This window comes from Scardinius erythrophthalmus (assembly GCF_964197995.2).
Source record: "Scardinius erythrophthalmus genome assembly, contig: HAP1_SCAFFOLD_56, whole genome shotgun sequence".
Taxonomy (NCBI): Eukaryota; Metazoa; Chordata; class Actinopteri; order Cypriniformes; family Leuciscidae; genus Scardinius; species Scardinius erythrophthalmus.
The window spans coordinates 566498-591730 of NW_028296537.1; the positions used below are offsets into that span (position 1 = coordinate 566498).

The 25233-nt window shown below is 40.3% G+C and overlaps 1 protein-coding gene across 1 annotated transcript in view; it reads left to right on the forward strand.

The window, feature by feature from the left end:
• Positions 1-25233, forward strand: part of dnajb14 (DnaJ heat shock protein family (Hsp40) member B14) — a 293393-nt gene that overhangs the window by 239068 nt on the left and 29092 nt on the right. Inside the window, exon 2 of the mRNA XM_081394623.1 lies at positions 7698-7875. Within this exon, the coding sequence (XP_081250749.1) occupies positions 7698-7875 (178 nt within the window). The remainder of the gene's footprint in view (positions 1-7697; positions 7876-25233) is intronic.

A 25233-nucleotide genomic window follows, 5' to 3' on the forward strand; every position in this document is an offset into this window, starting at 1 on the left:
AATACCACTGTTGTCCACTAGAGGGAGCAGCAGGATTACGCATGATCTTTTAATTCGCTTCAGTATTGGAAATAAACAAATGCTTTAAGAAGCAATCTTTTTTATTATGATGTTTTTTTTATTATTATGATATTTGTATATATTTTATTTTTTTTATTATGATTATGAACAGTTTGATTGACATTAGTGATTCTTGAGGCAAAGTTGTTCAAGATGAGGAGATGAAGATATTTTCACAATATCACATCCTAAAAACATTGAAAACATATTTGTCTTTGTGTGTGTGTGTGTGTGTGTGTGTGTGTGTGTGGGTTTGTGTGTGTGTGTCTGTGTGTGTGTGTAAGCATGCTTAATGGAAAGAACATGAAGAAACTGCTTTGTTTTACTGGTGGATAAAAAAGTCTTTCAAATGAAAGTGAGTCAATTAGTGGTCTTCTACTGCCCTCTGCAGGACATTCTACTTAAAATATTTTCATCTGTGCTTTTGCATTAGTTTTTGGACTATATCAAATTACTTGCATGAAAATCACCTATTATAACACAGTCATGTTTTGTCAAAGTTTATCACTTCATTTTTACTGAGCTCTCAGTTTGAACAATTCTGCCTCTCAGTGATTAATTTGAAATCTGAAAATGGTGTTATACAGAGGAGATTTGCAATTATCATTTTGTTACCTATCTTTTATTTTAAATATCTCCATCTACAACAAAATGTGTGTGCATGTGTGTGTTCAAGCATGGTTAGTGTATTAAGTATTATTGTTTAAGTATTATTGTTTTCATTTACATTTTAACCACCAGAAGAAGAACACTCATTGGTTCATTCTGCTCACTAAAATATTATTTTTAATTTTTTTTTCCATTTGAAATATTGTTTAAACTTAATAAAATCATTAAAATAACATTTCAAATCATATTTTGTCTGTTTATAAATCCCACAGACTCACACTGGCTGCAATACTAATGTTTTTGTAAAACACAGACCTGATAGTCTAATCTGTGTGTATTGTGCATATATTATTGATATTATTACTATTGCAAATCATGTTATTGTAACTCATATCTTAATAGAATATTATTTGTAATTTTAATTCTTTATTTCTTAAGTGTTTTTTTTTATGATTACTACAGATATTATCACCAAAGATATCAACTACACCTTCACTTTTAGTATTGACACGCTGCACACACAGCACAATCACACACTCACTAATGCATTCAAATAAATGTAATCTTACTGTGCTACTTTATTTGTACATGATTAGAATGAACAGAAATCTAAGAATATTTTTCTTCTTTTGTTAAAGCCATTTCAGACTCCAAGTAAGCATTATATTACTAATCATCTATTTTAAAGGTGCCATACAATTGAAAACTGTATTTATCTTGGCATAGTTGAATGATAAGAGTTCTGGACATGGAACTGACATACCGTGAGCCTCAAACACCATTGTTTCCTCCTTCTTGTGTAAATCTCCTGTTTGCAAAAGACCGCTGAAAAATGACTGAATCCCACCATAACACCGACTGTGACGTTGGAGTCAGGATCATTAATATTTATACCCCCCAAATTTGCATTTTCCAGTCCATGTTCTAGGCCAGGCAGTGTTAATGTGGACCTGCACAGCCGAATCATCAGAAGATCTGCAGGTATTGTGAAGAAGCAAGCAAGGACAATAGTGAAAATGGCAGATCATGGATATAAATGTTATGTCTGAGGCTGTGCTGTGGATTTGAGAACTTTTCATTCCCTTCCCACAAAACTGTCAACAGGCATGGTTGATGTTTACAACAGGATACCTCACCATTTTAATTCAAAGCTGTTAGTTTGCTCTTAACGGAGGCCGATCAGAACGAAACTCGATGGGCATGTTCGACTCGTGGCCCTAGAGGTCTGTAAGAATTTTGAAAAATCAGCCACTAGTTGACGCTAACAGGTTTTACGGCTATGTAATCACGTGATGCATATCATTTGATAGATCTCCTCATACTGAACAACTTTGCCTCAAGAACTACTGCTGTCAATCAATTTGTTCATTAAATACTTGCTATTATGTTAAAAACCTACTTTTGCGAACTAGTCCTAGGTTTTTCGCCCGATCGGAAATATACCAGTGCAGTACAATTCTCTGGAAGCTCTAGATTATTAATTATATAAAAAACTTTAACTTTACCCATTGGGTAGCCATAACAGGATCATTTAGAAAATGGGTATGGCAAAAAACACTCAAAAGCCTGTAAATCCTAAACAAAAACTCAGACAACTCACTAAACTGCCTTATGTGCTTAAAGACCCTAAATGCTTGAACCCCGCTAAATGCTGCTTGCAGCTTTAATTATTATTATTAGGGGTTCAAGCACGAAGTGCTGAAACCCTATTGTAATTGTGCTGATTTTTATTATTATTATTATTATTATTATTCTGCCGTAAAACGCATCGTGCAGCCCAAACCGTAAGGGCTAGAGCTTTGAAACTTTGCCATATGGTAGTACAAAAATCGAGGAGAGGTTATCAAATTATGACCCCGATTGGCCCATAGGTGGCGCTATAGCAACCAAAAGCGCGAAACTGCTCATAACTCCTAGACCGTAAGTCATAGACTCAAGTGTCTTATATCATTGGAAAGCTGGACGCCTGACGAACAAAACGTATATCTCCGATTTTATTTCCGCCATGATAGATTTTCCGCCATTTTGAATTTTGTCGAAAATCTACTTTTGCGAACTAGTCCCTGGTTTTTTGCCCGATCGGAACCAAACCAGTGCAGAATTGTTCTCTGGAGTCTGAATATCAATAATTATCAAAAAAAAGTTGAAATTTCGATTCACGGTCGCTAGGGGGTGCAAAATTAACGTTGTGGGAGGAGCCTATTTTACTAAAATGGCTATAACTCCAGAAGTAAAAGAGGTATTTTAACCAAACCTGGTACACATGTGTAAGACGTCAATATGAGGTCACGGTAAAAAAATCGCGGCGATTGGTCACATGGTGGCGCTATAACATGAAAAAAACATAAAACAGGCTATAACCACCTGACCGTTAGTCCGATTGACTTGAAAATTGGTATGCAGTGTCTTGGTCCAAGGTGCCATGTATGTCTATGAGGACATTGGTGTATCTCAAAAAACATGGCCGCCATCGGCCAATGAAGTTTGAGCACCTATTAGACAAGGTTAACGGAGGCCTATCGGAACGAAACTCGGTGGGCATGTTCGACTCATGGCCCTAGAGGTCTGTAAGAATTTTAAAAGAAATCGGCCACTAGTTGGCGCTAACGAGTTTTATGGCTCTGTAATCACGTGGTGTTACACTTATTGTCACAAAATGCATACCATTTGATAGATCTCCTCTTGTTGAACAACTTTGCCTCAAGAACCATTGCTGTCAATCAAACCGTTCATTAAATATTCGTAATTATGTTAAAAACCTACTTTTGCGAACTAGTCCTAGGTTTTTCGCCCGATCAGAACCAAACGAGTCTAGGACAATTCTATGGACTCTCAAGATCAATAATTATCAAAAAAAAAGTTGAACTTTTGCATTTTTCGCATGGGTATATTGGGTCATAAAGAAAATGGGCGTGGCAAAATGCACTCAAAAGCCTATAAATCCTAAACAAAAACTCAGAACTTCACGAAAATTGGTGAGCTTATGTGCCATAACATCATTAACAAGCATGCAAAATTTCATGGAGATCGGACTATAGATGGTGCTATAACTGTTAAAAAGCTTTAAAAAACACATATTTCCTATGGTAAATTGCCTGTATTGGCTGTAAATGGACTTTTCCATCTATTATTTCAGTGGTTAAAAGCTTTCTAAATAAATCTTAATGTCTTAAATGCTTATGTGCCTAAAGGCCTTAAATGCTTGAACCCCGATAAATGCTGCTTGCAGCTTTAATTATTATTATTATTCTGCCGTAAAACGCATCGTGCAGCCCAAACCGTAAGAGCTGGAACTTTGAAACTTTGCCAGATGGTAGTACAAAAATCGAGGAAAGGTTCAGAGATTATGACCCCGATTGGCCCATAGGTGGCGCTATAACAACCAAAAGCGCGAAACTGCTCATAACTCCTAGACCGTATGTCTCAGACTCAAGTGTCTTATATCATTGGAAAGCTGGATGCCTGACGAACAAAACGTTTATCTCCGATTTCATTTCCGCCATGATAGATTTTCCGCCATTTTGAATTTTGTCAAAAACCTACTTTTGCGAACTAGTCCCTGGTTTTTTGCCCGATTGGAACCAAACCAGTGCAGAAATGTTCTCTGGAGTCTGAATATCAATAATTATCAAAAAAAAAGTTGAAATTTCGATTCACGGTCGCTAAGGTGCGGCAAAACGTATGTTGTGGGAGGGACCTATTTTACTAAAATGGCTATAACTCCCGAAGTAAATGAGGTATCTTCACCAAACTTTGTACACATGTGTAAGAGTTCAATCTGGGGTCACAGTAAAAAAATCGCGACGATTGGCCTCATGGTGGCGCTATAACATGAAAAAAACATAAAACAGGCTATAACCACCTGACCGTTAGTCCGATTGACTTGAAAATTGGTATGCAGTGTCTTGGTCCAAGGTGCCATGTTTATCTATGAGGACATTGGCGTATCTCAAAAAACATGGCCGCCATCGGCCAATGAAGTTTGAGCACCTATTAGACAAGGTTAACGGAGGTCGACCGGAACGAAACTCAATGGGCATGTTCGGCTCATGGCCCTAGAGGTCTGTAAGAATTTTGAAATAAATTGGCCACTAGTTGGCGCTAACGAGGTTTACGGCTCTGTAATCACGTAGTGTTACAAATATCCACACAATATGCATATCATTTGATAGATCTCCTCATCCTGAACAACTTTGCCTCAAGAACCATTGCTGTCAATCAAACTGTTCATTAATTATTCATGAATATATTTAAAACCTACTTTTGCGAACTAGTCCAAGGTTTTTTCGCCCGATCGGAACCAGACCAGTCTAGGACAATAATATGGACACTCTAGATCAATAATTATCAAAAAAAAGTTTAACTTTTGCATTTGGCTGGCTGTAATGTGGTCATTTAGAAAAGGGGCATGGCAAAATACACTAAAAAGCCTATAAATCCTAAATGAAAACTCAGAACTTCACAGAAATTGGTGAGCATATGTGTCATGACATCATTAACAAGCATGGCAAATTGTATGGAGATCGGACCAAAGGTGGCGCTATAACTGTTAAAAAGCTTTAAAACCATATATTTCCTATGGTACATTGCCTGTATTGGCTCTAAATGGTGTTTTCCATCTATTATGTCAGTGGTTACAAACTTGCTAAATAAAACTTAATAACTTTTGATGCTTTTGTGCTTAAAAACCTTAAAGGCCTTAATAGCTTGAACCCTGATAAATGCTGCTTGCAGCTTTAATTCATAAATTGGAATTGAATTTCCCAGTCCAGGGTTTTTCCTGGCTCAAAATGGGACGGAGGTGGTAAAATCGTAACACTAGGGGGGTCCGGGGGCATGCCCCCCCAGGAGAAAATTTTGTACATTTTAAAGATAAATTCCTTAATCTGGTGCACTTTGAGTCACTCGAATCTGTTGTTAAAAATAAATAATAATCCACCTGCCAACCACCCATATTCTTTGATTTAGATATCTGCATCTGATCATCACATTACAATTATTCAATTAAGCATGATAATATGGTAACATATCACACTGAAGTAGGCTGATTTAAAATTAACATTTATTTAAATTAAAAGTTCTTCTTTTGGCAAAATTACATTTCCTTTATAGCCTAAACAGAGGCTTTACTCCCTTTAAACTTAAATTGTCAATGTTTCATTTTTGAAAACACTCTTATCGGAATAATTTTTGTACCTTTATAAAGAGCATTTTCCCCTAATTTTATTTAATGTATCCTCTAAATTTCATTTCAAATTCTTACATTTTATCAATACATTCAATTAAAATAATAAGACACTAGGCTGTTACCAATCAAATTAAATAATTTACATTGAAAAATTATAACTGTATTAAATGAGATTATGAGATTGTTTTAAATATTTTTTGAATATACAAATAAGGAATGTTGAAAAGAATGCTACTTTATGAAACTAAACCGCCAGTAGGAGGCGGCAGGCGGCCGTCTTAATGAGCGAGTCATTGAGTCATTCATTTAAACGATTCGTTCAAACGGCTGATTTATTCAGAATGAGGCGGTTTAATAATGGGTAATTGAATCATTGACTCGAGTGATTAGTTCAAAACGCTGAATCATTCAGTAATGAATCATAGATGCGTGTTACTGTGAGATGTGCTATGGTTCTATTGTTTGGAACTATTTTCGCTGCTGAAACAGAACAAAAACAGTCATTGCGTCTAAAAATGTAAGTAACTTAATTTTAACTATTTGTTTATTGAACTGTTATGAAATCAATATCTCGGTTTCAATCGTGATGGCATTCAGGAAAACAGCACTCTGGTCGTGTGTAGCCTATTAGTGCTGGGCGGTTTACCGGTTCATACCGAATACCGGTGTTTATTTTTGTTACGATATGAAATTTTAATATACCGCAATACCGGTGTATGTCGCTTTAATCGGAACGCGGCGCAGCGCGACACAGTCTCACCCCTCATTTACAACACACGTCTGCGGCGCATTACAGCTGCGACAAGGTTTTATTCCGTCCTCCACGCGGTGCGTCAAAATAGACTAGGCGCCTATATTTAGCGAAGCGGCGCAGAGAGCCGCTTCTGGGAAGCTTCGATCTGAAACACAAGTATTGACTAGAATGGGCACGAGACGTGTGGGGGTGAGAGTGTCTTTTTTCTCGCGGCGCGCGTGTTTTTATACTGTATTAACGTATCTGAAGTGAACTGACGGTCTTTAGAAAAGTTTCTTTGGTATTACGATTGAATCTTTCTTTATCTTTCCTGATAAAGCAGTGTTTATGAGCGTTGCTGCTTTGTGTACAGCCGTTACCGGGGAAACCACTGTTTCTGCCGCTCCTAAAGCGCGTCCTGCTGGCACCTCTTTGTAAACAGCCTTGCAAACCTGTATTATTAATATTAGTGTGGATTTTTTCTATAATATTCACTCATGACAATAAAATAGGGCATTATAAGTAAATCTACTGCAGTATTTCCTCTCTCACTCAGTAGAAAATGTGGTTAACACCCATCATGCTTGAAAAAAAAACAAAAAAAAACGGTAAAAACCGTGAAACCGGTATAATTTAGAAAAAAACCGTGATGTTGATTTTTGGTCAAACCGCCCAGCACTATAGCCTATATAACGTTATTGTTTTTTAACTATAATTAATATGTTATAAATAACGGCGCGAACCTCAACAGCGCTGTTACCGTCCGTACATTAGGTAAGTTACCATGATGGGAGTTCCGTGTCTTTATTACACTCAACACATTATAATGATTTATCTGTCTTCCACCCTTGATTGAATGGAATGTTGTTATTACTTGGCCCGCTCGACCCGCGGATTATGATCCGTGCAGCACTATGGACACAAGCGGGAACCGCAACAGAACCGTCACGGTGGAAAAAGTGTATATGAGCACGTGACTGTCTGTCCGAGTTTTGTCGAGAGGCGGAGGCGGCACGAAATTTGACGGAGGCGGCCGCCTCAATTGTCTATGCAGGAAAAACCCTGCAGTCAAATCTGCTATTTAGCCTAGTTGTGTTTTGTTGGCAGTGTTGTTGGAAGCCTTGCTGAGGAATGGTACTTCGGCAGGGAAAAGCACTGCATACTGCAGGAAGTCATCAAATGGAACAGACCCTGGATCCCAAACCCAACATGAGGCACAGAAAGAGGACTCCACTGCAGATTTAACAAAAGGATTTACTAAGGAGCAAGCTGAAGGTGTACAAAGGCAAGTGTGTATAAATTATTAGGGCCCAAGCACTGAAGGTGCCATCGTCCCTATTGTTTTCTTAAGGATTATTATTTATTAATTTATTTATCTTTATTTAAGATCTGGGTGCTTTTGGGACCTTTAACATGTTTAACGTCTTGTGAATTTTGCAGTCCATAAACTAGGAGCATATACACTCACCAGCCACTTTATTAGGTATACACTGCTTGTATTGGGTTGGACACCCTTTACTACCCAGAGCATGTAACCAGTTGATCTTTGCTGAAGTTGTCTTGATAAGAGAACCAGTTTAAGGACCTTTGATGAATGGAAAGACAAGGCTGCAGCCTGGCACAAACTTAAAGGTTCTTAGAAGACTTCTAGCTCAGCATCATATTCACGTTAGAATTTCTCAGAATCAGCCATTAATATCATTATATATATATATATATATATATATATATATATATATATATATATATATATATAATGTACAATACATACATACATACATATATATATATATATATATATATATATATATATATATATATATATATATATATATATGTATGTATTGTACAGGGATTTGCAGTCAAAGACCCAGAACCAGAAATGATTAAGACAAGAGTCAGACTTATAATAAAGAAAAGATTTACTGAAGATAGTTTGCAGTTTCATCAGCAGAAGTCAGCTTCAAGACTCACAAGGAGTTTGTAGGCCGCCCTACTTACAGTTACAAAGATCACAGCAATTATACCCTTCACCAAGGTTTAAGCTACATTCTTGTTTCAGGTTGAATGATTCTAATCGGCTAGATAAACATAGTAATTTTCCACACATACAGATAGACTGAAGCATATCTCCATTGATTATGCAGCTGACACTCGGACCCTGAATTTAGGCACATCGTGACCTTCCAGGTCACAGATTTGGGTTGCTGGGTGCCAGCCTGTCCAGAACAACAACTCAGTCAATCTCGAATAATGCCAGTGGTTTCTTAACCTGTAACCAAAAAGACCAACACACACACTGACACACAGCTTTTCCAAAGTTGCATTTGGCCAGTCTCTAACTATATACAGGAGAGTCTTCTCAAAACATCAAGATAATACGTTCTTTCTCTCAAGGAGAGGACACTTTAATATAACACAGTTCTCAAGAAAAGGCCACATTAGTCAACGCAGTAAAGTAAAGCTTTAACTAAGAAATGGTCACTCAAACTATTGGTTCCAATAACCCTTGTGACCTAGTTGTCAGGGTACCCCAGAAAAGCAGATTGATGTATTGACACATGTTGAAGACCTTTCTCAAACAAGACATCTTTCCATATTTAATTTCTGGAAGCCAGGCTAAATAAGCAAGCACTGTTACTGCATTCAGATATCAAATACAGACATTAGATACATGAAAATACCTGAATAGAACATTTCAGTAATCACACTGGTAACTTCTATAACACAGTAAAATCTCACAAGCCTGGAGAAGTCATTCAACTCGTGTGATGTTGAGAAGGAAAAATATTGATTAATACCTTGATTACAATCACTCAATTACATGTACATTTAACCCTCTGGGGTCTAAGGGGTTTTTGGGGTCCTTGAGATGTTCTGACATGCCCTGACAAAGGTGTAATTACACTCTATTTAGCACAAACAGGGCTACCATAATATGTGAGCAACCTTTAGTTTTTAGTTTTTTCAATAACCATGCATGTACATGTACATGCATGGTTATTGAAAAAACTAAAAACTAAAGTTTCTGAAATAAGGCCACAAAACACATACTAAATATGTGTCGTTGCCTAGAGTTTTTTCTTCAAAATGATGTGAAAATCATCCTGCCTAATCATTCACATAAAACAATACATTGATTTAAATCTTGTCAAACACTTTTTGTTTGGAAAGGCAATATGCGCAAAGGGCGTCAACGATCCAACACCATCATGCATATTTAGTGGTTCACACCTGAGGAGACAATGGGGCCCACATACTTAATGAGCCATTCATTCAGGTGTGTGACTGAGCCACAAGAAAGAATGCAAGAGCATTGGTTCACAGTTGGAAGCATCTCAATTTTTTTTTTTTTTTTTTTCACAAATTGTGCTTGCAAATTGTATAATATCCAAGGAAAACATGTCTAGTAATTATGTAGTTAATTCTCATGCTGTATTTTCAGTTTTGTAATATGTATCCTCTCCCCAAATTTGTCAATAATAAAACACAATAAAAATTATTTAAAGAAAAGGCTTATATTTACCTTTTTAAAATTTGTTTACATCTACCTTGTAAATATATATTTTTTATTAAAAAGGTTACAATTACAACAACAATTGTTTCAAGTGTAATCTTTCTTTGTAAAAATTAAAGTATACATTTTATCATACATATTTCAAAGTTAAGGATTCATTACTTTGAATATAGCCTACATTGAAAAAACATGCTATATTTAACATATTAGCAAAAATTGGCAAACAAAAGCTTATTTGAGGTGGCAGATATTTTACAGTAAAAATATATAATCTATCCAAAACTAGTCAACGAAATGTTGTCTTTCATGTCTGTAACATAGGTCTTTCGTTTTTATTATAAGGAATATAAATGTTAATTTGCAGTTTAATGCGTTGCTTATACAAATACATTTTATTTCAACATATTTCAGTCGATTTTTACTCACGTCTGTATAGCAATATAGTTTGCTAAAAGCGGATCATTCATTCACACACAGAAATGCGATAAACAGCGCGCATCTCTGCCGTTCATTCATTCACACACAGAGACGCGATTCACTTGAGAATGAAAAAAACTTACTACAGTATTCCATCTGTTGCTCCTCGAAATACCAGCACTTCTGAGGTACATTTTCCATTATTATTATTCCTCACAGCGCTGCGAGACTGTGAGATCTGAATAAACTTGATGTGTTTTCTCGAGCTGATATGGGAGCGTTCACAGTTTGCATGGATTACCTCATTCATTTGCATTTGAATAGCGCGCACTCTCCGTGGGCGGGGCAGATTAAAACATAATGAGCTGAGATGAGAACGACTGACATCTCTCTCTTTTCATACAGATTACATAAACAGAGAATATTTGTTTTTTATAAAAAATACTTCATTTAAAAGAAGAGAATTCAAGCTTCATGCCTGTGTGTCTGTATGCCTGTTTGACTGAGTATTCGCTGAGTTATGGTTCATTTTCGGACGCGTTTCAGAATTGACTTCACTGACAGAGAGAAAGCAGAACTCGCATCATGTTTATTTTTCTTTATTTGGCAAAAAGCACAACACTTTGCTTTTATTGTGAGTATACACAAATATAATACACACTTAACAGGATCGATTGATGGACCGGCGCGGTCATTGTTGAAACGTTGGAGCACTGTCTATGAGCAGAATGGCGTCTAAGCGATTGTGGTGTTCTGTTCTTGGGTGTAATAATGAACACAGCAGTCATTTTGATGTTGTGAGCAACCTTTAGTTTTCAGAGCTGTTTTTGACCAGGTAAAATGAGTGTTTCTTACATGACTAATGAGAATTTTTAATTAAAGTATATTACAAACTTTTAATTTAGACCCTAAAGAATCATATTAGCTTGTACAAAAATGGCATTATATGACCCCTTTAATCATCCATCACAATGAGTAAAACCAAAGAATATATTTCTGATAAATATATTTTTTCTACAGCAAAAGATTGTTGAGCATCACAAAATAGAAGTGTCTGTAAGAAAATAGCTAAAGAATTGAAAATCCCCATTTTGACCATCAGGGCAATAATTAAGAAGTTATAATCAACTAAAGATGTTACGAATCTGCCAGGAAGAGGACGTGTGTCTATATTGTCTTAAAGGAGAACTCCGGTCAATTTTAACATTGAGCTCATTTTTTTGTAAATTTGGAGCGCTGTCAATACAGAGAACAACGACAAAAATCGGTGTTGCCTACACCATGTTATTGTCACGCTGAGGCAAGGATCAAGCAGAGAGAGAATCCAAGTGCAAGCATACATTTAATAAAACAAACAGGTAATCCAGGCGGAACACGGAACTCAGGACAAGAACAGGTAACAGTACATTAAACAACGACCGACAACCAACAACTGAAGCACAGAGGTTTAAATACACAGACAAACAAGCTAAACAAGATAACAAGGGGGTGTGGCTAATTAGAAACACCTGGGAGAACTAATAAGCAAGAAAAACTACAAAGGACTACAAAACATGACACAGAACAGGAAATAACAAAAGTGCACACAAGACAAGGGAAACACAGGACAGGAAACATTACATAGCCCCCCACCTAAGGAGTGGATTCCAGACACTCCTCAGAAGAGAAAAAAAAAAGTCCAGGAGGGTGGTGGGTCTGATCCGGGGGCTGGACGGGGGGCCAGGCCCGTGGAGCGGAAGAGGGCCTGAAAACTCCGGCAGGGCAGAAGGCCAGGGCGGAGCAGGCTGTGCAGGCAGCCAGAGCGAAGAAGGCTGTGCAGGCGGCCAGGGCGGAGCAGGCTGTGCAGGCGGCCAGAGCGGAGCAGGCTGTGCAGGCGGCCAGAGCGGAGCAGGCTGTGCAGGCGGCCAGGGCGGAGCAGGCGTTGCAGGCGGCCAGGGCGGAGCAGGCGGTGCAGGCGGCCAGGGTGGAGGCGACCCTTCAGGCGGCCAGGGAGGAGACGACCCTTCAGGCGACCATGGCACAGGAACAGACACCGGCTCAGAGGAGACCATCTTGTCCGAAGACCCCTCGGGCGACCACGGCGGTGAAGACCCCTCGGGCGGCCACGGCGGTGAAGACCCTTCGGGTGGCCACGGCGGTGAAGACCCTTCGGGCGGCCACGGCGGAGAAGACCCTTCGGGTGGCCACGGCGGTGAAGACCCTTCGGGCGGCCACGGCGTAGAAGACCCCTCGGGCGGCCAGGGCTGAGACGACCCTTTGGGCGGCCAGGGCGGAGATGACCCTTTGGGCGGCCAGGGCGGAGACGACCCTTCAGGCGGCCAGGGCGGAACAGGAGACCACCCCTCTGGCAGTCCTGGCGGATCGGGCTGGTCCGGAGGTGTATTGCCCCCCCCCAAAATTTTCTTGGGGAGGCTCCCCGGTAAAGAGTCCTGGACCAGCGATGAAGAGGGCTTTGAGCTGGGCAGGACCAGCAGCGAAGAGGGCTTTGAGCTGGGCAGGACCAGCGGCGAAGAGGGCTCTGAGCTGGGCAGGACCAGCGGCGAAGAGGGCTCTGAGCTGGGCAGGACCAGCGGCGAAGAGGGCTCTGAGCTGGGCAGGACCAGCGGTGAAGAAGGTTTTGAGCTGGGCAGTGATGAGAGCTCTGTGCTGGGCAGCGATGAGAGCTCTGTGCTGGGCAGCGATGAGAGCTCTGTGCTGGGCAGCGATGAGAGCTCTGTGCTGGGCAGCGATGAGAGCTCTGTGCTGGGCAGATCCAGCGATGAGGGCTCTGTGCTGGGCAGCGATGAGAGCTCTGTGCTGGGCAGCGATGAGAGCTCTGTGCTGGGCAGATCCAGCGATGAGGGCTCTGTGCTGGGCAGATCCAGCGGCGAAGAAGGCTCTGAGCCTGGCGGAACCAGCGGCGAAGAGGGCTCTGAGCTGGGCGGAACCAGCGGCGAAGAGGGCTCTGAGCTGGGCGGAACCAGCGGCGAAGAGGGCTCTGAGCTGGGCGGAACCAGCGGCGAAGAGAGCTCTGAGCTGGGCGGAACCAGCGGCGAAGAGGGCTCTGAGCTGGGCGGAACCAGCGGCGAAGAGGGCTCTGAGCTGGGCGGAACCAGCGGCGAAGAGAGCTCTGAGCTGGGCGGAACCAGCGATGAAGAGGACTCTGAGCTGGGTGGGACCAGCGGCGAAGGAGACTCTGGGCTGGCGTGAAGTGCAGGCTTGGCTGGACTGGCGTGAAGCTCTGGATCAGCAGAAGCGACGTGAACAGTCTCTGGATCAGCAGAAGCGACGTGAACAGTCTCTGGATCAGCAGAAGCGACGTGAACAGTCTCTGGATCAGCAGAAGTGCGCTCTGAGCTTGACGGGACCAGCGGCGGCGAAGATGCGGCTGAACTGGACGGGACGTGAAGATCAGGTGTTGACCTTGCGTGCCACGGGAGGAAGCTCTCCAGACATCTGGAGAGTGCCTCTCTCCAATCCAGACCGGAGAGATCGGGGAGCTCCCTCGGGTCAACCTCCCTAGCCCCCAGCCGGTAACACACCTTAATTGCCTCGTCACCCAGAGAGCAAGAGGCAGCTAGAGGAACAAATCCCCAGGTGTACTGGAACAGATCGAGGCTATCCAGGGCCAAGGCCGCGATCTGTCCAGCAAACTCCCGGGTCAGACTGTGAAAATCAGGCATGACGCGAAGAGACTCAGGCTTTGCAGGCATGACGTGAAGAGACTCAGGCTTTGCAGGCATGATGTGAAGAGACTCATTTAATGCTGCTAGATTCATCGTTTGGTCGGTCGTTCTGTCACGCTGAGGCAAGGATCAAGCAGAGAGAGAATCCAAGTGCAAGCATACATTTAATAAAACAAACAGGTAATCCAGGCGGAACACGGAACTCAGGACAAGAACAGGTAACAGTACATTAAACAACGACCGACAACCAACAACTGAAGCACAGAGGTTTAAATACACAGACAAACAAGCTAAACAAGATAACAAGGGGGTGTGGCTAATTAGAAACACCTGGGAGAACTAATAAGCAAGAAAAACTACAAAGGACTACAAAACATGACACAGAACAGGAAATAACAAAAGTGCACACAAGACAAGGGAAACACAGGACAGGAAACATTACAGTTATCCACTTTTTAAAATTTGCACCCTGTTGACTTCAATGGGGCAAGTTTTAAACCTGCTTTTAGCCTCTTAACATCCTTGATGTGTCATTACAAGTGCACAGCTAATGTGAGTGATTCCTTCAGAGTGATCACAGGTGAATCTGATTGCAATAGATGTGAAAGATATTAATAAAAATGATGTTATTTCAGCCAGCACACATACCTGTATTTTCTTCCTGTTTTCGGTCGAAGTGCATAGTAATCGATTGTCGAGTTCACACGCGTGATCATAGGTAACTGAACCTATGCGTGTGAACTCGACAATCGATTACTATGGACTTTGACCGAAAACAGGAAGAAAATACAGGTATGTGCGCTGGCTGAAATAACATAATTTTTATTAATATCTTTTACATCTACTGCAGCCAGATTCATCCGTGATCACTCAGAAGGAATCACTCACATGGCTGGGCACTTGTAATGACACATCAAGGATGTTAAGAAGCTAAAAGCAGGTTTAAAACTTGCCCCATTGAAGTCAACAGGGTGCAAATTTTAAAAAGAGGATAACACGGTGTAGGCAACACCGATTTTTGTCGTTGTTCTCTGTATTGACAGCACTCCAAATTTACAAAAAAAAATAGCTCAATGTTAAAATTGACCGGAGTTCTCCTTTAATGGACGGTGAGGATGGAAGTTTGAATGGCCAAAGACTCTTCAATAATCACTGATGGAGAATTGCAGAGATTAGTTGAGTCTTGGGGTCAGAAAGCCTATTAAAAAATAAATAAATAAAAACAAACAACCCCTACATCCCCACATGTTGTTTGGGAGGTTTTCAAGAAAAATGCTCCTCACTCATCCAAAAACAAACTCCAGCATATTTAGTTGTCAGACACGACTGGAACTTCAAACGGCACAGGGTTCTTTGGTCAGATGAAACTAAAAAAAGAGCTTTTTGGCAGCAAACACGCTAGATGGGTTTGGTGCACACAAGGATAAAAAGTACCCCATGTGTACAATTTAATATACCATTGGATCTTTAATGTTGTGGGCATATTTTTCTGCTGGAGGTCCTGGACTTCTTATTCAGATACATGGCATCGTGGATTCTATCAAATATCAACAGATAAAAAATCAAAACCTGACGCTATGGAAGTAAAATAATGTCAAATGTTTTTGAAACAAAAAGCCTGTTGAATTGCACTACTTGAAAAAAAATAGGCATTGCATTAATCATGCTTGCATTTTCATGCATTGTATTTTTAGGGCTTGCATTTTTATGGGCTGAAATTCAGCATGGTTGAATATTTAAGCTGTGAATATTTCAATTAAAAACATTTCAAACACATTTTCATTATTAAAAATTCAATAATCCATATTCACCTTTCATATTTCACTTCCAAAATATTCAAACTGTTTAAAAATACAACCTATAATATTCAACAGGCAATTTTCGGTCCATTTTATTTCGCTTTGCAAAATTCGCTTCCACAAATTCAGTGGTTCAAATTCGACAGTAAATTCAACGGAACTGCAGGAAAAGCAATAGACTACCGAGATACTCTCCATCTGCTGTTAGTCGACCTCACCAGCAGGTGGTGCAAAAGCGCTTGTTGTTGACGAAGACAGAGCAACAGTTAGAGCAAGCCATTCATTCATATAACTCATTTAACAGCAATGCAAGTGTATTTGTGATTATTATGACGGCGGTTTTATGTTAAATTCAGTGTCTTCACGGTTACTCTCCCTGTGTAGCCTACAAGCATCTTTCTCTACCGTGAACAAGATTATAATGTTATTCCCCGATGCGGATATACAGATCCAATATTACATTTTTGAGGTTGACATATATTTCTCTTGGTTGTTTAGTTGCCTTAACTTTATATTGTGGCGATGTGCTGCATGCAAGCTATTAGGGTTTCCCTCAATACTTAAGGATTCCCCTGCTGGACATATAAAACGCTTAACGTATAGCTTAATGGACTAATTACAGTGATATAAAAGACCAAACTCGCAGGCAAGCAGATTGACTCAGAATAACGCGCAAAGTTTAATGCTGAGCGTTTCCCCAGTGATAGACTGGCATTGACGTTGGACATTCGCACATTTAGGGACCGTCTCTAAAGTGTACTATTTGGTATACACGTTTCTAACTTCAATAGCATTTGAATAGAACGACTTACAGTCATAAAACCAACTGTAAAGTGTTCATGTAGTGTCAGGCATAATGCGCACCCTTTGTATTTTTTATATTTATTCAAATAAATTAAAGTTTGCTATTGAAGTTAGAAACGTGTATGCCAATGTTTTATGCAACTTTTGAGACGGTCCCTAAATGTGCGAATGTCCAAAGTCAAGCCAATTTTACATTTATTAGGCTACATTTAGTCATTTATTTAGCAGACGCTTTTATCCAAAGCGATTTACAGTTAAACTAACAATAGGAGGACAACAATATGCAAGTGCTATGACTCTTCCCAGTTTAAGCTAATGCAATACACGTAGGCATGCAGCCTATACTATATATATATATATATACTGTAGAGAGAGAGAGAAAAGAGAGGAGAAAGTGTTAGTATTGATCAAGTGTTGATTTTATGCCAGTATATCACGAAACGCTCAGCATTAAACTTTGCACGTTACGTTCTTATTCTTAGTCCGTCTAGCCAATATATAGTAGCCTACAGCCTACATCCCCAATAAGGTGCAAGTTTGGTCTTTTATATCTCTGTATTAGTCCATAAACTACGTTAAGCGTTTTGTCCCGACAGAAGGGGAATCCTCGAGTGTGAGGTATATTGAGGGAAACCGATTATAATCCTGTTCATGTAGAGAAAGCTGATGACATGCTACACAGGGAAAGTAACAAGTTATTGAATGAAACATAAACACAGCTTTTGTGTCTTTATCATCTTTTCCGCATATATACTGACACAGCTCATTTTCATTTTATGAATGAATGGCTTGCTCTAACTGTTGCTCTGTCTTCGTCAACAACACGCGCTTTTGCACCACCTGCTGGTGAGGTCGACTAACAGCAGATGGAGAGTATCTCGGTAGTCTATTGCTTTTCCTGCAGTTCCGTTGAATTTACTGTCGAATTTGTGGAAGCGAATTTTGCAAAGCGAAATAAAATGGACCGAAAATTGCCTGTTGAATATTATAGGTTGTATTTTTAAACAGTTTGAATATTTTGAAGTGAAATATGAAAGGTGAATATGGGTTATTGAATTTTTAATAATGAAAATGTGTTTGAAATGTTTTTAATTGAAATATTCACAGCTTAAATATTCAACTATGTTGAATTTCAGCCCATAAAAATGCAAGCCCTAAAAATACAATGCATTAAAATGCAAGCATGGTTAATGCAATGCCTATTTTTTTTTCAAGTAGTGCAATTCAACAGGCTTTTTATTTCAAAAACATTTGACATTATTTTACTTCAATATGACGCCTTCTGCTAGAAATCTAATAATGGGCCGTGGTTGGATCTTCCATCAGGACAACGATCCAAAACAAAAATCAAAATCAACACAAAAATGTGTTAGGGAGCACAAAATGAAGCTTCTGCCATGACCTTCCCAGTTCCCTGACCTGAAGAGTGGAGTGAACTGAAGAGAAGCACCACCAACATGGATCTGGGAATCTGAAGGATCTGGAGAGATTCTGTATGGAGGAATGGTCTCTGATCTCTTGTCAGGTGTTCTCCAAACACATCAGGCATTATAGAAGAAGACTCAGAGCAGTTATCTTGCAAAAAGATATTTAATAAAAGGGTATCAATAATTGTGGCCAATGTGTTTTGGAGAAAAACATTTATTTCATAATGTGATTTCCCCCCCACTTTCAATTCTTTTACTTAAATGAAAGGTTAGGATTTTGTCAATTTTTCGAATGAAAGATCAAAAGGATAAACGATGCAGATTTATTTTTTACAGCCATTTTTGATCATATTTACCAGGGGTATGATTAAATCTGAGCACGACTGTATGTATGTATGTATGTATATACAGTGGGGAGAACAAGTATTTGATACACTGCCGATTTTGCAGGTTTTCCCACTTACAAAGCATGTAGAAGTCTGTAATTTTTATCATAGGTACTCTTCAACTGTGAGTGACGGAATCTAAAACAAAAATCCAGAAAATCACATTGAGTGATTTTTATGTAATAATTTGCATTTTATTGCATGACATAAGTATTTGATACATCAGAAAAGCAGAACTTAATATCTGGTACAGAAACCTTTGTTTGCAATTACAGAGATCATACGTTTCCTGTAATTCTTGACCAGGTTTGCACACACTGCAGCAGGGATTTTGGCCCACTCCTCCATACAGACCTTCTCCAGATCCTTCAGGTTTCGGGGCTGTCGCTGGGCAATACGGACTTTCAGCTCCCTCCAAAGATTTTCTATTGGGTTCAGGTCTGGAGACTGGCTAGGCCACTCCAGGACCTTGAGATGCTTCTTACAGAGCCACTCCTTAGTTGCCATGGCTGTGTGTTTCGGGTCGTTGTCATGCTGGAAGACCCAGCCACGACCCATCTTCAATGCTCTTACTGAGGGAAGGAGGTTGTTGGCCAAGATCTTGCGATACATGGCCCCATCCATCCTCCCCTCAATACGGTGCAGTTGTCACAGGTCGGGGTGGAGCGCCAGCGGGCCGCCCACCCCTTCGATTGCGTGCCGCCCCTGAGGAGCCGGCCGTGGACACGAAGGGAATGGCAGACACAGAATTCAAAATAAATATACTCTTTATTAAATAATAAAAACAATCTTAAAAAGTCTCTTCGGCATTCTCTTCATGTATCTCAGCACCTTCGGACAGAGAGAGGAATGAACATGATTCACAGCTTCCGCGTTCTCTTCAGCGTTCTCTTCGCTTTTCTCAGCACCTTCAAACAGAGAGAGGAATAGATACGTGTAACTCACAGCATTAGCAGGCTCTTCACTAGCCTCAGACAGAGAGAGGAATAGATACGTGTAACTCACAGCATTAGCAGGCTCTTCACTAGCCTCAGACAGAGAGTGGAGAATACGTATAACTCACAGCATTAGCCGGCTCTTCACTGGACTCAGACAGAGAGAGGAATAGACACGTGTAACTCACAGCATTAGCAGGCTCTTCCAGCATTAGCAGGCTCTTCACTAGCCTCAGACAGAGAGTGGAGGATAATGGTATTTCCCCAATGCAGCTGTAACTTCACAAGGCTCAGATAAAGGAGAGGTTAATGAACAGCTGTGACTGCGAGTGAACAGCAGAAACAATTCCCACACTCACATATCCACCACACACTGTAAAATTTCACTCGTGCTGCATTTCCACAATAAAACTCACAGTGCAGCTAAGGCTTGCACCCGCAATCCAGCCGAAGTCGTCTCTGTCTCTCTCTCTCTTCCTCGCTCGCTCTCTCTCTCTCAGCCTACCTCCGCATCCGCGGTCGCGGTCACAACCGCCAAAGTGTCCTTTTATGAGCCACCTTCCTCCTCCATGTCCCAATCACCATCCTGTATCCTCTCCTCTCACACCTGCCGCGAGTTTCCCTCATCAAGCCTCGCCCACCGCCATGACACTGACGTGGGAAACCGGAACCGTCCTGGTGTTTCCGCAGAAGCGCTCCCCGGGGGAAACATTCTAAAAAAAAAAAGGTTCCCGCCTTCGTCACCCCGTGACACAGTCGTCCTGTCCCCTTTGCAGAAAAGCATCCCCAAAGAATGATGTTTCCACCTCCATGCTTCACGGTTGGGATGGTGTTCTTGGGGATGTACTCATCCTTCTTCTTCCTCCAAACACGGCGAGTGGAGTTTAGACCAAAAAGCTCTATTTTTGTCTCATCAGACCACATGACCTTCTCCCATTCCTCCTCTGGATCATCCAGATGGTCATTGGCAAACTTCAGACGGGCCTGGACATGCGCTGGCTTGAGCAGGGGGACCTTGCGTGCGCTGCAGGATTTTAATCCATGACGGCGTAGTGTGTTACTAATGGTTTTCTTTGAGACTGTGGTCCCAGCTCTCTTCAGGTCATTTACCAGGTCCTGCCATGTAGTTCTGGGCTGATCCCTCACCTTCCTCATGATCATTGATGTCCCATGAGGTGAGATCTTGCATGGTGCTCCAGACCGAGGGAGATTGACCGTCATCTTGAACTTCTTCCATTTTCTAATAATTGCGCCAACAGTTGTTGCCTTCTCACCAAGCTGCTTGCCTATTGTCCTGTAGCCCATCCCAGCCTTGTGAAGGTCTACAATTTTATCCCTGATTTCCTTACACAGCTCTCTGGTCTTGGCCATTGTGGAGAGGTTGGAATCTGTTTGATTGAGTGTGTGGACAGGTGTCTTTTATACAGGTAATAAGTTCAAACAGTTGCAGTTAATACAGGTAATGAGTGGAGAACAGGAGGGCTTCTTAACCCCCTGGGGTCGACAATCGCGCCGGCGCGATAGGCTCGCTTTTTTTCAGTTCAGTTCAAAAGAAATTAATTTTGCTCTGTGGACTTTGATATTACAAGTTTCATACATCAATCGATTCTGTTAAATGTGTATTATTTTTGTGTATACTCACAATAAAAACAAAGTGTTGTGCTTTTTGCCAAATAAAGAAAAATAAACGTGATGAGAGTTCTGCCTTCTCTCTGTCAGTGAAGACCATTCTGAAACGCGTCCGAAAATGAACTGTAACTCAGCGAATACTCAGTCAAACAGGCATACAGACACACAGGCATGAAGCTTGAATTATCTTCTTTTAAATGAGGTAATTTATATAAAAAACAAATATTCTCATCTTGTGAAATCTGTATTAAAAGAGAGCGATTCCAGTCGAGCTAATTAGAGCTCATTCAAATGTAATGTGAACCCGCCCACGGAGAGCGCGTGCTATTCAAACGCAAATTACTGAGGCAATCCAAGCAAACCTGTGAACGCCCCCATATCAGCTCGAAAAAACACAAGTTTAATCATATCATTGTAGCCTACGTGTTTACACCATCTGGCAGCGCTGTGAGAAATAATAATAATGGAAAATCTACCTCAGAGTGCGGGTATTGCAGGAGAGAGGATCCGAAAATGTAGTAAGTTTTTTTTCCTTCTCAAGTTAATCGCGTTTCTGTGAATGAATGAATGGCAGCCGCAGAGATGCGCGCTGTTTATCACAGCTTGCAAAAAGACAGTTTAAATTTAAATTGCGTCTCTGTGTGAATGAATGATGATGTTTTAGCAAACTGTATTGCTATACTGAGTTAAGTAAAAATCGACAGAAATATGTTGAAATAAAATGTAGGCTATTTGTATAAGCAACGTATTAAACTGAAAATTAACATTTATATGCCCTAATATTTCATAAAAACAACGTTACAGTCAGGCGTTTCTGTTTGTGAATGAATGTTTCGGTTTTAGCAAACTGTATTGCTAACCTGCGTGAAGTTGGCCCCCCACCCAACGCAAAACGTCGTCAAACTATGCTCAGTCGTTTGTGCTCCGTTTGTGCTGGTTTGTGCTGTAAAAATTTTCGTTTGTGCTGTTTCGGTTTTTTAGATATTAAAAAAATATTTTTAGGTCACTCTGAGGTCACTCAGCCCCCCCACATGCTATAAATTCACCCAAAATAGTCTCGTTCGTTTGTGCTTCGTTTGTGCTGGTTTGTGCCGGTGAAATTTTCGTTTGTGCTGCGTTGGGTTTTAAAATATAAGAAATTGAATTATAGACGATGACGTCACCAGCCCCCCCACATGCTCCAAATTCACCCAAAATAGTCTCGTTCGTTTGTGCTTCGTTTGTGCTGGTTTGTGCTGTAAAAAGTTTCGTTTGTGCTGCTCCGGTTTTTTAGATATTAAAATAATATTAGGTGGTCACTCTGAGGTCACTCAGCCCCCCACATGCTCCAAATTTACCCAAAATAGTCTCGTTCGTTTGTGCTTCGTTTGTGCTGGTTTGTGCCGGTAAAAGTTTCGTTTGTGCTGCGTTGGGTTTTAAAATATTATACATTAAATTATTGTTGATGACGTCACCAGCCCCCCCACATGCTCCAAATTCACCCAAAATAGTCTCGTTCGTTTGTGCTTCGTTTGTGCTGGTTTGTGCTGTAAAAAGTTTCGTTTGTGCTGCTCCGGTTTTTTAGATATTAAAATAATATTAGGTGGTCACTCTGAGGTCATTCAGCCCCCCACATGCTCCAAATTTACCCAAAATAGTCTCGTTCGTTTGTGCTTCGTTTGTGCTGGTTTGTGCCGGTAAAAGTTTTGTTTGTGCTGCGTTGGGTTTTAAAATATTATACATTAAATTATTGTTGATGACGTCACCAGCCCCCCCACATGCTCCAAATTCACCCAAAATAGTCTCGTTCGTTTGTGCTTCGTTTGTGCTGGTTTGTGCTGTAAAAAGTTTCGTTTGTGCTGCTCCGGTTTTTTAGATATTAAAATAATATTAGGTGGTCACTCTGAGGTCACTCAGCCCCCCACATGCTCCAAATTCACCCAAAATAGGCTCGTTCGTTTGTGCTTCGTTTGTGCTGGTTTGTGCCGGTAAAAGTTTCGTTTGTGCTGCGTTGGGTTTTAAAATATTATACATTAAATTATTGTTGATGACGTCACCAGCCCCCCCACATGCTCCAAATTTACCCAAAATAGGCTCGTTCGTTTGTGCTCCGTTTGTGCTGGTTTGTGCTGTAAAAAGTTTCGTTTGTGCTGTTTCGGTTTTTTAGATATTAAAAGAATATTTTTAGGTCACTCTGAGGTCACTCAGCCCCCCACATGCTCCAAATTTACCCAAAATAGTCTCGTTCGTTTGTGCTTCGTTTGTGCTGGTTTGTGCCGGTAAAAGTTTCGTTTGTGCTGCGTTGGGTTTTAAAATATTAGACATTAAATTATTGTTGATGACGTCACCAGCCCCCCCACATGCTCCAAATTTACCCAAAATAGGCTCGTTCGTTTGTGCTTCGTTTGTGCTGGTTTGTGCCGGTAAAAGTTTCGTTTGTGCTGCGTCGGGTTTTAAAATATTAGACATTAAATTATTGTTGATGACGTCACCAACCCAAAATAGTCTCGTTCGTTTGTGCTCCGTTTGTGCCGGTAAAATTTTAGTTTGTGGTGCGTTGGGTTATAAAATATCAGATATTAAATCAAATTAAATGTTGATATTTATTAGGCCTATACAAGGCTATAACTGAATAAAAATAGAACATCAACTTCTTAGTGTTTTTGTAGCCCCTGTAGTGTTTATTAAAAACGTCATATTGTTCAGACATATCATGTCAGACTTTCTTTTTCTGCCACTCTCTTTCTCTCTGAGCAAAAGTTGTGCGCGTGTGCCATCAAGTCGTAGTTTAATGTAACTTCAGCATTTTTGGGCAAGAGAACAGCAAACCTATCCTCGAGGTGAGCACACCTTTGAAGTAGAATTGACGAAGACATTCTGTCATCACATAATGTGTTCAATAAACAATTATCTTCACTTCAGTCTCTCCTGGTTGTATTTTATTTTTATTTTTACGAGTCTCATCTGCTACACTTCACTGCCACCACTAGGGCCAAGTGACACTTCTGTTCAAGAATGCTCTTATATAAAAATGGTGTAAAGTTAGTGGAGAAAAGGTCGATATAAATCAAACAACAAAAGTCGTTACTAATCCACATTTCTGGCCAATGTAAGTATACATTGTTTTAAAACTGTCAGTTACAATATTAGTAGCTTCAAGAAAAATTGTACAACATTCAAGAGAGCCAAGACTTGTTATTGAACAGAAACCTAATTAATAACACTTATGTTACTAATTTAGCCATGAAATGCTGATTACAGTTGCACAAAGTTGCCTTTTAGTATTAAAAAACGACCATGGCTCACATGTGCAACTAAACATTTCATATCTACATCAGTGATATTAGTGTTAGCAATGAGTTTTCGGTTTAATAAACACTGGCAATCTGGGTCAACAACATTACCATATTGGTCCTAATATAAGATATATTATCCAACTACATTATCCTTACTATATTATATTATCCTTATATTCAGACCAATACAGTAATATTAAAACAAATTTATGCTGTACATGATATTTTTTGGAGTCAGGATAATTGAGGGTAATTATGTTTTGCTTATGCCAGATGCCCAAGAAACCAGCAGTCGATAGGGATTCCATTATCACAGTCCTGTGTTCATCGAAAGAGGCCATAGTCCAAAATGGCAACATAGCTACTCCTAATCAGAGCATCTGGACAGAGCTTAGTAAACAGCTAGACAACAAGATCACTGCAAAGGCACTATACACTTTTGTTAAATTAAACAGACACAACATCTGGAATGCTTTAGGGTTTACTCATGAAAGTGATCATGAAACAAGTGGCAGTAGTGATGACACTGATTTTGAGCCAGGGTCCCTTTCCTCCAGTCCAAAAGATTGCTGCACTTTTGATTTTGAAGTTCCATTTCAGAAATGGATTGAATTTATGCCTGAAACAGTAACATACAAAAACAAGTTCTCTAAAACCAAAAAAAGGGAATACACAGTTTTGAAGCCTGGTATCTGGACGCATGTGATAAATCATCACATTTGGCAAGAAGTGAAATGCCCCTGCACATTTGCTTTTAAAAGAGCCAAGGTCTATCCATCAGTCACAGAC